This window comes from Bos mutus, chromosome 9 (genome assembly GCF_027580195.1).
Source record: "Bos mutus isolate GX-2022 chromosome 9, NWIPB_WYAK_1.1, whole genome shotgun sequence".
In the NCBI taxonomy this organism is placed as follows: Eukaryota; Metazoa; Chordata; class Mammalia; order Artiodactyla; family Bovidae; genus Bos; species Bos mutus.
In genome coordinates, this window is record NC_091625.1 from 95104513 (window position 1) to 95119121 (window position 14609).

Consider the following 14609-nt stretch of genomic DNA (forward strand, 5'->3'; position numbering starts at 1 on the left):
TCCATACATGACTATTGGAAAAACCATAGCTTTGACTAGACTGACCTTTGGTGACCAAGTGATGTTTCTGCTTTTTAATTTGCTGTCTAGGTTTTCTAGGATTCCTTCTTGAGACCCATCAATTTGCCTCCATGTTTCACTTCTCACATCCATGGCTGCGTCCTCCTACCAGATCCAGCTTGATTATCCCTGGGTGTCCGGGTGTGCCTCCTGCAGAGTTGGGCAGTGGGTGTGAGGGTGTGAGCACAGAGCAGCACACACCCCTGAAGGGACCGGCATGGCTTCAGTAAAGCCTAGCCTCTGTGGCTGCTTGTCCCCCCACAGCAGGGGGACAGCCCAGTTCTGGCCCAGCTCTGAGGACTCGGGTGCTTCAGGACTTTGGGGTGTCCTCACCCCACCTCTCTGGTCCACGCCAGGCAAGCACTGGGTGAGGTGCTCCTTCCTGGTGCTCTCCGTCATCCTCACTGTCAACTCAACCCACCACTCGGATGATCTCATCAGGGCCTGACTTCACCAGGCTTACAGCTCCTTGGGGTCAGAGGTCACACCTTATCTACCTGTGAATTTCCTTAGCCCAGTACCGATGACATATTGATAGTCGCTGAGTATCTTCTAATGCCCTTAAGGATTTGGTCTCTGGTCATTTTGTCTTATCTGTTTGTTTGGCCTGCCCTGCCCCTCATCAACTCTCCCACTGCAGACCCTCAGCCCTCAGAAGGAGCCACCCTGCCAACACCTTGATCTTGACCTTCAAGCTTCCAGAACTGTGCAACAGTAACTCTCTGTTGTTTGAGCCCTGTAGTCTGGGGCACTTTGTTACACAGCTGGAGCTGACCAGTACATCCTTGTAGTTCTCCGGTCACTCAGCCTCTCCCTTCGCATACGCTGTCTCCTTTGGTTGGAAAGTTCCTCTGTATTACTGCTGTGAAATCCTTGACTTTCATTGAGCACAGCTATGTGACAGGCTCTGGGCTAGGAGGCTTTCGTGTATTTCCTCATTTAATTTTCATAACAACATGGTATCTGGAAACTTCCTTTTCATAAAAAGAAGCATTGCATTTGCAGGTTGACCCACAGGGGTATTACATCAATAAATAGAGTTCTTCTGGGCAAACGAAAGAGAGCAGGTAAGATTCCATAATATCCTGGCGACCACACTGCAGGAGCTGGTTGAAGGGCACGTCCATCCTCGGGCACCTAGTCCAGCGTGACACAGGGGACCTCGTGGTCACCTGATAGAGGATGGCATGGGACTTCCAACATTAGTAAGAGAAACAGTTTTGTGTATGACTTAGAGGAAACTATTTTGGAAAAAGAAAATCCGTCTGTGAAGCCCGGTTTGAAAGACTCTTACCTCATCGGAGACTCGGGCTTGTGTGTCAGAAGGGAAATGGGTGATTTATTGTATGTCAAGTGATTACAACAGAGCTGGGCGAGTAGTGAGCGCGAAGTAACTGCTGGCTGTTACTATTCTCCGAAGACTCCTCCCAAGATTGTGTACCAGAAACATTTGGCTCCTACCTTATACATGTGAGCTACTCCTGTAAAGTTTATAGGATCACAGTTACCTCCTGCAAGGATAAGACATAAGCCACTTTTCTAGAGGACTGTAGCAAGTAAAGGAGGGTGATGTAACACCAGCCATTTCCTGCGCAAGCCCCGAGCCTCTGGCTACAAAGTTGGCAGGATCCAGTTCCCTCACAGAGATGCCCAGTGGACCTCTCTGTCTTACGTGACCGTACTTCTTGGGTGCAAACAGTCCCTTCCAAAGCTGCAAAGGGAACCCTCTTCTTGACCCTTTTGCAGGTGTGTGCCTGCTCTATATCACTCACTTGGACTCCATACTGGGCCACTAAGTGGTTTGCCAGAACAAGCTGAAACAAGTAGGGAGGTTTGTTAGAAAGTTTCTGAAGTCACCCCCGAGTGGCTGAGATCAGACGCTTTGAGGGATGATTCCAATCTTATCAACCATCCTGGCAAAGAAGCCCATATTCCCTGACTCAGATTTTCCCCACCGAGAAAAAACAGTGAGAGGCTGGCGTAGGTATCCAGGCGCCTGCTGAGTGTGCAGGATGTCATCTGAGCAGCCTCATTTCTCAATCCTCCAAACTGCGTGTGTAGCAACCCCTTCCCCGTCCGCACGATTCCGTCCAGCAGCTAAGGTCATCTCCTGTCCAGGTGAGGGAACCAAGGCTGGGGAATGTGGGAGGATCTGCCACAGAAAATAGGCAGGAAAAGACAGGCCCGGGATTCTAACCGAGGTCTCCTTGGCTTCAGATTCCAGCCATTTCCAAGTCCCACAGAGCTTGGGCTTCCCAGGCGACACGAGTGGTAAAGTACCTTGCCTGCCCATGCAGGAGACGTTAACAGACCCAGGTTTGATCCCTGGGTCCAGAAGATCCCCTGGATCTTGGAGGAGGAAATGGCAACCCGCTCCAGTATTCTTGCCTGGAGAATCCCCATGGACACAGCATCCTGGTGGGCTACCATCCATGGGGTCACAGAGAGTCGGACACAACTGAAGCGACTGAGCACACGTGCAGGCTTCTCAGGCTGGCGAGCCTGAGTTAGAACCTGAGTCAGGCACTGTCCAGACAAGGAAGGACTGCTGTTGAGCACTGAGGGTCCCACACACAAGCTCTCTCCAGGTGTCCAGAGTTCCTTATTCGAAATCTGGTTTTGGTGAATGTGTGTATAAAGCCTGAGACTTTACTTACCCCATCTGCCCTGAGCGCCGTTCACCTGGGTCTCTAAGTCAGATGGCTCCTGCCAGCCAACCGAGGGCACAGCTGAGTTTGGATGGTGAGCGCAGATGAAGATGATGTAGAGAGAAGAGCAGGACGATCCAATTCACTTCAACACTAATCTTTTGAGTGCTATCATGTGCCAGGCTCAGAGGCCAACAGCAAACCGTGGGCTGGGCTACCCGATTCTGTGTGGGGTGACGATTCAAGGACACCCAGCACTGCGTGTGGATTGTGAGGGTCAACGGGGCATGGGGGAGACACAGAGCACGTGGGAGACAGACACGTGGAGCATGTGGGTGACACGTGGAGCACACGGGAGACACGTGGAGCACGCGGGTGACACGTGGAGCACGTGGGGGACAAAGTGGAGCACGCGGGAGACAAAGTGGGCCTTTTCTAGGCTACCTTCTAGGCCCACAGGAAGGAACGAGTCTTGCCCTTCCTGAGGCTTCAGTCTCTTGACACAGCTGACATGGACACTCGTTCCCAATGTCAAGAAGGAACAGTCATAATAATGCTTATGCTTGTATCATAATCCTTGCAGCGCTTTGATATATGTGAGAATCCCGTGACGCATAAAGGCATTTGGAGAGGATGGTGTGTAATAAGGAAATTAACACCCCCATCAACCCTGCTGTGAGCAGAAAACTAAGCTTGCTCTGAGTCTTCTCATGAAAGACTGGGACAGCGAGCCGCTTTTGTTCCCTCACCGAACCTCCTATATGATACACTCACTCATGGGGCTCCCGGCTCACAAACATGCTTTAACGAAAAGAAGTACTATTATTTGTGTAAAAAATCTTTTTGAGGGAAATAAACCTAACTGGTAGCCTGAGTCCTCGAATCGGTAGTGAATGACCAGCACTCAGCTGTCTCTCTTCCTTTCTCATCTTTGCTCACAACCTTATTTCTTTAAAAGCATTGATTTGGATGAAATGCAGGAAAAAGCCAAAACACACTCTGAGGCAGCCCTCTGCCAATAATAATGCAGATCGCCCCTGGTTGCTTCTGGAGGGGACAAATTTTCACATTCTGATTTGCTGTAACAGCTGTGAGTTTATTAAAGGACCAGGGCCTTCCTGTGGATCTTAGGGTTGAAAACCTGTTGCTGAACTTGGTGGCACTTACGGAAACTCGGTGACACAAGGCTTCGAGGCCATCGTAAAGAAGATGGTGTTTCCTCCCCTGGGGGTGAGGCGGCCAGCCTCATCTTTGTCCACCTCTTCCTCACTGTCACAGGAGACCACCCCCAACTCGGAGAGCGGCAGCTTCTGTTCGAATCTGTAGCTCGTGGAAGACCTGGATAAAAGCAAGTGAGAATCTGGTTTGTCTTCTCTGTTTGACTCGGGAGTGCTACTGTGGACGTGCTTCAGGTTAAGCCAGCGGCCTTGTAAGACCTGAGCAGCCCCAGTTCAGAGGCGGGGTCCTCTCGCCTTCTTTGTTATCCATCCCTGTCATTTGGTTAGCCGGCCATCCAGTATCCAGACAGTACTCAGAAAGATTGAGCACTAGCAAAACTTTCTGTGGATCATCTCTGAGGAAGCAGCTGTCAGTGGGCCTGATTCGACAAGGCACCCACTGGCACATATGCCTTGAAATTCCCCCAAGTCCCCAGTTCGAAGCTGAGAGTAGGCTTGTGTTGGAGGTTTGGCACAGAACCAGAGATACAGCGTCTTTAGTAGAGTTGAGTGGGTGCCATTCCCATCTCAGCCCCCAACTCATACAATGACATTCTCAGTGGCCAAGCATTTTGATAATAAAAGCCATGATAACAGATGGGGATTTTTGTCTTCATCGCTCTCTGTGGCAAGCACCAAAAGTCAGCAGAACATGTCAAACGACATTTCCTCCTGCCTCATTTTAAGAGAGTCCCAGCTGTGTTGTTAGTATAAATAAAAAGCACCACACGGTAGATCAAAAGAAAAGCTTAAGGCCAGGCAGATAGTAGGCACTTAATAATGAAAAGAAAAAAATTACAAAAAGAATTGGAATCCAGCAGGCACTTTGAAGGATGAATAAAGCACAGTCTAGTGTTAAGACATTCCCTCTTGACAAGAACAAGCTTGAAAGTCTCCCTTTCAATCTTAGTGGCCACTCCATGTACCACAACATAATTATTTTAAGGCATGGGAGAAAACACATTCTGGACACGCAGGGAACACTCACCCTAAAAGCAAGATATGTCTGGACTTCTGGACCCTTATCAAGTTCTGTTTTTTATGAAGCTCCTAGCTGCAATTCACCAGGAGAACTGGGGGCAGAAAAGAACCATGACTTTGGCAGTGGGGGCGTGAAGTTGAGAGCCAAGGGTGGGCAGTGGTCCTCACCGTCCCTGATTTAGGAGGGGAGGACCACTTTATCTGGATGTAGCTCGCAACTGAATAATAATAATAATAATAGCCAGTGCAAAACACAGGCCCATAAATATCACTTAACCGCAGCATATTTTCAAAACATTTCAAGCATCTCAGAGGCACGTGGCAGTGCTAACACAGAACAGCAAACTTTGATGATAGCAGGCACGGGGAGGGCTTCTGATTGGCGGGGAGGGAGAGGTGGAGGACAGGGGAGAGGGCAGGGACAAGGTCACTGTAGCAGTTCTCTCATTTTTCCAGGGATTAACATAAGGCCTTGTGCTGGCCATCTGGACCAAGTCCAGTTACTCTGTGGGGCAGGCTGACCTGTCAGTCCTAAATATATATATTTGCAACAATTTTCTGCTTGAAATAATAAACAAGAACTATGGTTGCATTTAGTTCCCATCTCTCACATTGCCACCAGGGTACCTCTGGTTATCTGCATGCAGAGATTCAGGGCAAGAGGCTGGCAGCACCCTCAGGTCCCAAGGAAGATGCTGCCCTGAATTTTTCTGTGATTTTTTTTTTTTTTTAAATCATCGTGTAAATTCATTCTCCTTAAAGATGTCACCCTCACTGGGAGATAACAGACTGATCTTGGGGAGAAAACAGACATTGGCGTCTTCCTCCTAAACCTATTTTTGTGAGAGCCAGAGCACACGAAGGACCAGACTTTGATATAACGGCTGTCTTCAGCATCTTCTCCCCCAGCACGTTTTTTTTGCCAAGAAGATTGTCTTGGCATGCTCTTTGCAAGAAGCACAGGACTTCCCAGATGGCGCTAGTGGTAAAGAACCTGCCTGCCAATGCAGGAGATGTAAAAAGATGTGGGTTCGGTCCCCAGGTCTGGAAGATCCCCTGGAGGAGGGCATGGCAACCCACTCCAGTATTCTTGCCTGGAGAATCTCATGGACAGAGAGCCTGGCGGGCTACAGTCCATGGGGTCGCAGAGAGTCAGACACAACTGAAGTGACTTAGCACACACTGCAAGCAGCGCATCTCTGGCCTGTCAACAAGGCACACTGGGACGGCGCTCACACTCCAGAGACAGCCCGATTCCTCTATGACTTGAAACTTTAAAAGCTATGCTGTCGACACCTGACAGCTGCTCTCCCAGCTCCTGCTTTACCCCCTGCCAACACCTGCCGGTGTTTTCCCATTTCGTCACGATGGAGGCAGCCTGGCTTTGTGTTGGTCTGCCTCGTTTTGGCTTCCCTGTGGGTGACTATGCAAACTACAAGCCAAATATACGACTTCTCCCTTTTCTACAAACTCAGTTGATGGCGGGGCACAAGGACACTTCAACCCACCAAGATGTTACATTTTCTGCTCACATGAAGGAAAATGCGAATCAAATGGTCAGTGTTTTTTTCTCCTGGGAGACAGAGTAGGGTGTTTAATGCCCACCAAATCAGCCCTTGGATTTTTTTTTTTTTTTTTTTGGACTTTGTTTCTATTTTTGCCAAGACAGGAGATGAAAACATAAACTGTGAAATATGATTGCAAAGTAGTGACATGGGTGTCAGAAGTGACCTAGGAGACTACCATCTTGTTTGCGGCTACACTTGCTATGTGGTTGTTAAAGCAACGGAGTCCAATCGGAGGAGGACAAGGGCAGGGCCTTTCCGGGAGGGGCCTGTGCCTGCCGGGTGGTGTGGCCAAGCTCTCTGAAGTGCCCGAGGTCTTGTCTCACTCAGGGTGACGAGACTGGGTAGAGTGGACTCAATATGTTGTGCTGTGTCTTAAACTGATGGGCAGCTCAGAGCCCTGGAAGAGCTGCTTTCCCCAACTCCTGGAAGGACAGCCCTGCTACTCCGAGGACAAGCTTCTGTATCCTCAGAGTAGGGGACTGTGCCACGAGAGGTCCTCTCTCTGCCCAGACGAGCTGGTAGCCTGGATGGCTATGCTGTCTGGTGAGAGGCTGAGAAATTCAGAGAGGTCAAAGCTCCCAGTGCCCCAGGCTAGGGAGATATAATTAAAAATGTGGATCTCCTACAAGGTCTCATTAGGCGAGGCTGGTGAAGCAACATGGGGAATGCCTATGGAGCTGGGGAGAAAAGGAGAGCCAAGTGAACTGGATTCACCTTCTCAGTTAATGGACATGATTGTGCTAGTCCACTGGGTTTCTTCAAGCCACGCCGTTTCTGCCTTAGCCAGTACCCATGGGCCAGGAATCTCAAGACTACATCTGATAACACGTCTAGACTCTCTTGCTTCTTCCTCTTGCCCCCAAACTTAAGGCATTCTAGGAGACTGTGTTATAAGGGAGGAATGTGTCCCCAGGGGACCGGCTGAATTGGCACTTGAGATGGCCGTCCGACCAGAGGCGGTGCCAGGTGCCACAGAACCAAAAGGAAAAGAATGGTTGGAAATCTGTCTCTAGGTCTCTGCTCCCAGTTCCTGGCACACAGCTTCTGACATCTTTGTAATTTCTTAAGTGCTAAGAGCATTTAGGAGACTATTTTAACTTTCAGTCTTTGATCCTGGCTCCCGACAGGGTTCCTTGGAATTTCCTGGGTGCTAAGAGTGTCTCAAGTCACTCTGGGTGGACTCCAGGATAGCTTCTGGGGATACTGGTCACCAGAAAGACTAAGCCATAATCAGAAACATGGAGCTTTCGGGCTCATACTTTCATCCACTGAGAAGGGGAGGAAGATGGAGCTTGAGATAGTGATTGATCATGCCTATATGATGAAGCCTCCACAAAACCCTCAAAAATATGGCGTCTGGAAAGTTTACAGGTTGGTGAGCCCACCCACAAGCTGGGAGGATGGTGCATCCCAACCCCACAGAGACACATGCTTCTGTGCTCAGGACTCATTTGGATCTCGTCCCGTGGACCTTCTCATCTGTGCATGTGAATGCGTAGTCGTGTCTGACTCTTTGCAACCCAGGCTCCTCTGTCCATGGGATTCTCCAGGCAAGAAAACTGGAGTGGGTCATTTCCTTCTCCAGGGGATCTTCCTGACCCAGGGATCAAACCTAGGTCTTCTGCATTGCAGGCAGAGATTCTTTACCGAATGAGCTTCAGTCTGCACTAATTCCAGTTATAGTCAGGATTGATGTGAACTGTAGGTGCCCAGCTGGTGGAAAAACTCCACACATCTGATGTCACAAGAATCATGTGGTAGCCCCATTACCCCTGCCAGGCTGGGCTGGGTCAGTCACTGAGAGGAAATTCGTTTGCTCGACACCACGGGGGTGGGGGGGAGCTCTACTTGGAACCCAGAGCGTTTGGAGTTGTTCTTTGGTACTTCTATGTCCAGTGGAAAACTATAGCAACTAAAAAAAGAGAGAGAGGGCAGTGAGGGTCCAGACCCCTTTGGAATGAGGGGCTGAGTCACTGCATCAGATAGAGAACTTCAATCAGCTGAAGCCTGAAGGAAGCCTGGCTGAGGCTGGAGGAAGCACAGAATGAGCTGTGGGAGAAGGAAGTTCTATGTCTCAACCAGTTAGAGGGAGAGGGGGCTGCTGGAGCTATGTCTATTTTTTATGTGCTCCTTCTGTGTGCATGTGTGTGCATATGCTAACATATTTCTTCTTCTCTGTCCTTCTCTTTAAGACTTTGAATGGTGTTATTGGAAACCAACTTTCCAATTCAGTCTACAGGTTACATGATATTTAGGCGGGACTGTGGCTGAATTTGAGGAATAACTACAGCTCCTGTCTGTATCTTATAGCTCTGCTTCTTTTGCTCCTCCCTTCCTGGCTGATACTGAATGGATCAGATTTTCTTTCACTTCCTTATTTCCCGTATAATTGTTTGGAAAGCATATATTAAAATTTTATTTTAGCCATCATCCACTACCTCTTAAAATTTAAACTTGACCTTATGTTTTTCTAACGAAATCTAGAGATGATTGGCATGTCTATTCTTTTCTTGAACAAGTCAAAAATGACTTAACATCTGAGCTTCTCTTCCATCTTTTATGATATTATCATCTGTTATGCAGGGTCCATGTTGACTTTAGTTCCACACATTCAGTTAGCTATTATAATTATCTGTACAGCAACTATTTAGACTCGACAGTGCATTTGATGGATTTCTTTGGCCACTAGTGTGTTTTGGGAGCTCCATCTTTCCTCTTGGACTCAATATCCTTCTTGCTGAAGGTATACTGAAAGTATACCTTTCAGTAATTTTTGTCAGCAAGACTCTGTGGGGGCTCAACTGTTAGACTTCATATGTCTGAAATTATCTGTATTTAACTTTTAACTTTGAATGGTAATTTAGCTAGAAATAAGGTTCCTGTGATGATAACTGTTATTCCCTGAGTATTTATTATAAAAGGTATTATTTATGGTCCTGGCATCTATTATTGCTTCTTAGAAATCCACTGTCAGTTTAATTATTCCTTTGTAACTTGTCTGGTTTTTTTTTAACTAACTTTCTGATTTTTCTTTTTACCTTTATCTTTGATATTCTGCAGTTTTACTACCGTATACTATCCTAGATTCAGTAGACTCATACAACTTGAAGACTCATATTTCTTCTCTCTTCTGGAAAAATTTCAGACACTTATTGGCTGACTACAGTCTCTAATTTTTTATCTTCTTGTTCTAGAACTCTAATTAGGCACGTTAGCCTTTCTCATTCTATCCTGTACCTTTTCTACTTCACATTTTCTTTCTGAACCACATGCTAAGTGATTTCCTTAGTTCTATATTCTAATTCATTAATCTTTCTTTCAACTGTGTGTAACTTTCTATTAAGCCTACCTTTTGAGGCTTCATATCCATTATTTTTATTTCACTTGCATAAATTGAATTTTTAATCTATATTTTCCCTTCACAGTGTTTCCTTGTATTTTAAATATGTTTAGATTGTTTTATGTCCTCCAGTTTTTGATGTGAAAATATTGTTTATATTTACTAACTGCCCCTTTTGGTAACTTGTTTCCTATTGTAATTTGGATTCTGAATATAGTTTAGAAAAGGTTGTTTGCCATAGATGATACTGCTTATGGGAATATCCCTATGGAGCCGTTTGGTGTTTTCTAGAGGCTTCTGGTAAAGCATCTAGAGGTATCTTTAACCAGATGCCTCATCTCATAGAGCAAAATGGAGTCACAGGCCTGTATGTCTATCCTCGGGCCAGTCACTCACAAAAAGGAGAGAAAGGCTTTAGACTGGTCAAGTCCACCCCAATTAAACTGAGGGTGGTTCAGCTTCCTCTTAGACATATGGGCTTGGAACTTCCCTGGCAGTCCAGTGGTTAAGACTGTGCTTCCAGTACAAGGGGCATGAGTTTGATCCCTGGTCATCGAACTAAGACCCTGCATGTGGTGTGATGCAGCCTACAATAAACAAACAGCTAAGTTTTTTTTTTAAAAGAAACATGGGCTTAGTGGGTGGAGCAGATTCCTGAACAAAATCAAAGTTCTAGTAGAAAGCAGGAAATGAGATATGTACACCTAACACTGTAACACTCCTGAAGATTTCAAATTTGCAAAGACTCAAGAGTTAAGAATCCAGCACAGAAATTCCTCAAGGGTTGTGGAAGGGAAGAGAGAGAAAGGATAATTAAAAACAAAACCAAACATGGTAAAGGGTGAATTCTGGTGAGACATATTTTGATGGAGCATCATTTATTATCTTCTCCAGAACCGTCTCACATTTTCACAAAAGGCAAATTCTGTTTTTGTTGCCAGGTAGAGGCAGCTCTAACATTCCACGAAGTGCTTTTCTGTTGCTTTTTCCTTCTTTTCACAAGAGGAAAAAAAAAGGGGGGGGGGATAAAAGCAATTCAACAAAGAAAATGTAAATAAAATGATGTCTACATTTAGATGATAAAAATTTAGTACTAACAGTAATTTTAACTAATCTGTGAGTACACTGTGATCCTTTGAAGGGATCAAAGTCATCTGAAGAAAGGAAAAGCTACATTCACATTATTGATGCAGGGCTCTGCTTGGCCCCTGGTCACACACTCAGTAGTTAAGTGACATGAGAGGGAACAGGGTGGCTGGCTCCTGGTTCTAGCTCTATCCCAGCCACTCAACTTTGGCATTGACTCTGCTGTGATTTCCTCGTGAAGCTAGAAAAGGAACAGCAGAAGCAACCGACTGGGGCCAAAGTGCCACAGTGTTTTACTAAAACAAGGAGATCCAAACAGTCCATCCTAAAGGAGATCAGTCCTGGGTGTTCATTGGAAGGACTGATGTTGAAGCTGAAACTCCAGTACTTTGGTCACCTGATGCAAAGAGTTGACTCATTGGAAAAGACCCTGATGCTGGGAAAGATTGAAGGCAGTAGAATGGGGCAAGAGAGGATGAGATGGTTTGATGGCATTGCCAACTCAATGGACATGAATTTGGGTAAATTCCGGGAGTTGGTGATGGGCAGGGAGGCCTGGAGTGCTATGGTCCATGGGGTTGCAAAGAGTCGGACATGAACTGAACTGAACTGAACTGAACTAAACTTCCTCTGTTCAGTCAATTTTTCATAAGTGCCAGCCATATGTCAGGAACTATACTAAGTGTTGATGTGTCAGGGAATAAACAAAACCTCTACCTTCACTGGAGCTCATTGGAGATGAAAACACTGCATCAGACTTGTTTTTTCTTCAATCTATGGGTATTTGAATTCTTCATCATTTATGAAGATACTTGACACTTTGTTAAAAAGTAACAGCAATGCTGATCACAGTAGTAGGTGCTAAACTACCTGAAATTCAGCATCCGAGACCCCAGGCTCTCCATCTGCTTATGCAACTTTTTCCTGCCATTTACTCATTCATTTAGTCAAGTGATGTCAGGCAAAGTGGTAGAGAAGACATCTCTGCAAAAGAGACAATTCAGCCGAGAACTGAAGACTTTAGCGGGGGAATGAGGGTATTGTTACGAGTGAGGGGAGTGACTGGCTGAGGTTGGAAGAATGTTCCAGAGAAAGGGAGGAGCAAATGCAAAGAAACTGAGATGGCCAAGATCTTATTGGGTTGAGGAACCATGGTTCCCTTCCTGCATGAAGCCATCGGGTACCCCAGCCTCCACATCCCTCACTTCTTCTAGGTCCCCATCCTCTGCTCGGGGAGGCTGGATTTCTCCCTGGCCTTTCTTCCGCCTACTACACTTCCCTCGCGTCTTTTCTTAGGCTTCCCAGGTGGTGCTAGTGGCAAAGGACCCGCCTGCCAATGCAGGAGACATAAGGGATGATCCCTGGGTTGGGGAGATTCCCTGGAGGAGGGCATGGGAACCCATTCCAGTATTCTTGCCTGGAGAATCCCAAGGACAGAGGACCCCAGTGGGCTACAGTCCATGGGGTCACAAAGAGTCAGATGTAACCACATATACATCCTTTCTCTTGTCCCTCTGTCTCACATCCTTCCTTTTTTTTTTTTTTTTTTATCATTTCCACATTTTCCCTATCTTCTTATCATTTCCTCCTTGAATTTTGGCTGCCCAGAATTTTGTTGTTTGGGTTGGAATGTTATTGTTCAACCTTGAAATCTACTGAGTCTGTGAACATGCTTGGAAGCATTGCCAGCGGTCCTATAAAACAACTTTTAAACACGACTCTGTAAAGTTTTAATGACCTCATGTGTAAAGCCTATGAAAGAATCAGCCTGTGTTGAAGCTGAGTTTGCACGGCACGCTTTGCACACACTGTCTCATTTAATTCCAGCTCTGATTCACCGAGGAGGTGCTCTCATGAGGAAACCAAGGTGCAAGGACTTTGCTAAAACCTGACGGCTAACACACAGGAGAGCTGAGACAGAAACCCGGGTCTTCTGACACCAAATCAATCTTTTGCCTTCTGCACAGACAATACCATCTCCCTGAAAAAACACCGCAGTTTCAATTTCAACAACTACAGGACACCTTTCAAAGCTTACACTGAAGAGGATTCTGAGTCCAGCTGATTTTTGAGACCTGAACTCTTGTTATTTATTTAGATCAATTGCCCTTCCAGATGGAATGGACAGAGCACCCAGGGACCAGCATAGCGTCTGACACAGGGTTAAGTTTAACAAAAGCTTGTTGATAATAAAAAACATTAATCCATTCCCAGCGCCTCCAAGCCCATCCATGAGAATGAGTCATTAATTTATTTGCGATAGCGACTTCTTGCTTTGGGAATCAAATTAACCACTTTATGCCTCCAGCTCAAGTCAAATAAGGTCCTGTCTGGTCCGTGGAACTACCATGATCTCCATGGGAGCTTCCTTTTGGGCCAGCACTCGAGAGGCAGAGAAGGGTGTGAAGAGCTGATGTGAGAAGAGCCGAGGAAGGGAAATGGACAGGATTCTAACGCTGAAACCTTCAGGGATCACTGCGCACAAAGACGCAGTTTACGGTTTGTGCTTAAAGGAAACACTTCCCAGATCTATGGCTCTTAGGGCACCTTTTGGTGTTTATCAAAGTAGGACCATACTTCCTTTGAAGATGTGCTTATTGCGGGGAAATGATGCTGCCATGGGGGCTTTTTTTTTTTCTCAAAAGCAATTAGAGGTGAGATTCCTGGACTCAGAAGAGAAGGGAGCGGTGTTGGCGGACACAGAAAGTGTCTTGGCTTCTGCTGGGGCCTCAGGGGCCCCGTCAGAGGCGCTGGCCTTGCAGGTTCTGCTGCCTGCGAGCTCCGAGGGAAGTGGTCCCTGAGCAACAGCAGCTCGGCCCACTCTGCAGTGAGTGGGAGGACAGGAAAAGCCAAACCACAGAGTGGGCTTCTCTCCGCGGGCGCTGGGGGCCTCTGTCCTTTCACTCGAGGGGGCCCCGGGGGAGGAATGGAGGGCGGGTGTTAATCTAAAGTCCTGTCATGGTTTCCGTGGTAAACCATGGGTTTTCCAGGCCTTTAGAATGCAGAGCCCACCACTCTGTGGCCGCCCACCCTCTGACCCTCTGGACCAAACGCCCTTCTCTCTGTCATTAAGCCTGTTCCCCTGGGGAAGCACACATCTGGCTCCTTCCCAGGGAAAAGGGAAAGCACTTCTCAAGCTGGATTTTGATTTGAGAGAGATTAAGGGGAAATAAAGAAATAAAATGAGAGCCACATGGATCCAGGCGTTTTCCCCACTGTTCTGGCACAGCCGTCTCTCCTAACCTTCCTGCCACTCTGTGCTGTGGTTCTGTTACTCCCCACACTCTGCTGAGGAGCTCCCTGGGCAGAGTTGGGGCTGACCTCGGGTCCGGCTTCTGCCCTTGACCATGATGCTGCCCTTGATCATGGCACTGCCCTGTACTGCCATTCTGAAATGGTCTGGCTGAAAAGAGACTTCGTGGGATAGGGACTTCCCTGTAGCTCAGATGGTAAAGAATCTGCCTGCCATGTAGAAGACCTGGGTTGGATCCCTGGGTGGGAAAGATCCCCTGGAGAAGGGAATGGCAACCCACTCCAGTATTCTTGCCTGGGAAATCCCATGGACAGAAGAGCCTGGCGGGCTACAGTCCATGGGTCGCAGAGCTGGACACGACTGAGAGACTGACACTCCCAAATCCTCCTACTGGGTGGGCACTTCTCTATTTATCTGGGGGTGGGGGGAGCTTCTGCTGAGCTTCTGCTTTGTGGG

The 14609-nt window shown here is 47.1% G+C and overlaps 1 protein-coding gene across 1 annotated transcript in view; it reads right to left on the minus strand.

Annotated features, from left to right (window-relative positions):
* The window catches only part of LOC102276288 (T cell activation RhoGTPase activating protein), an 89928-nt gene that overhangs the window by 34666 nt on the left and 40653 nt on the right, over window positions 1-14609 (minus strand). Inside the window, 1 exon segment of the mRNA XM_005900386.3 lies at window positions 3876-4046. Coding sequence (XP_005900448.2) covers window positions 3876-4046 — 171 coding nt within the window.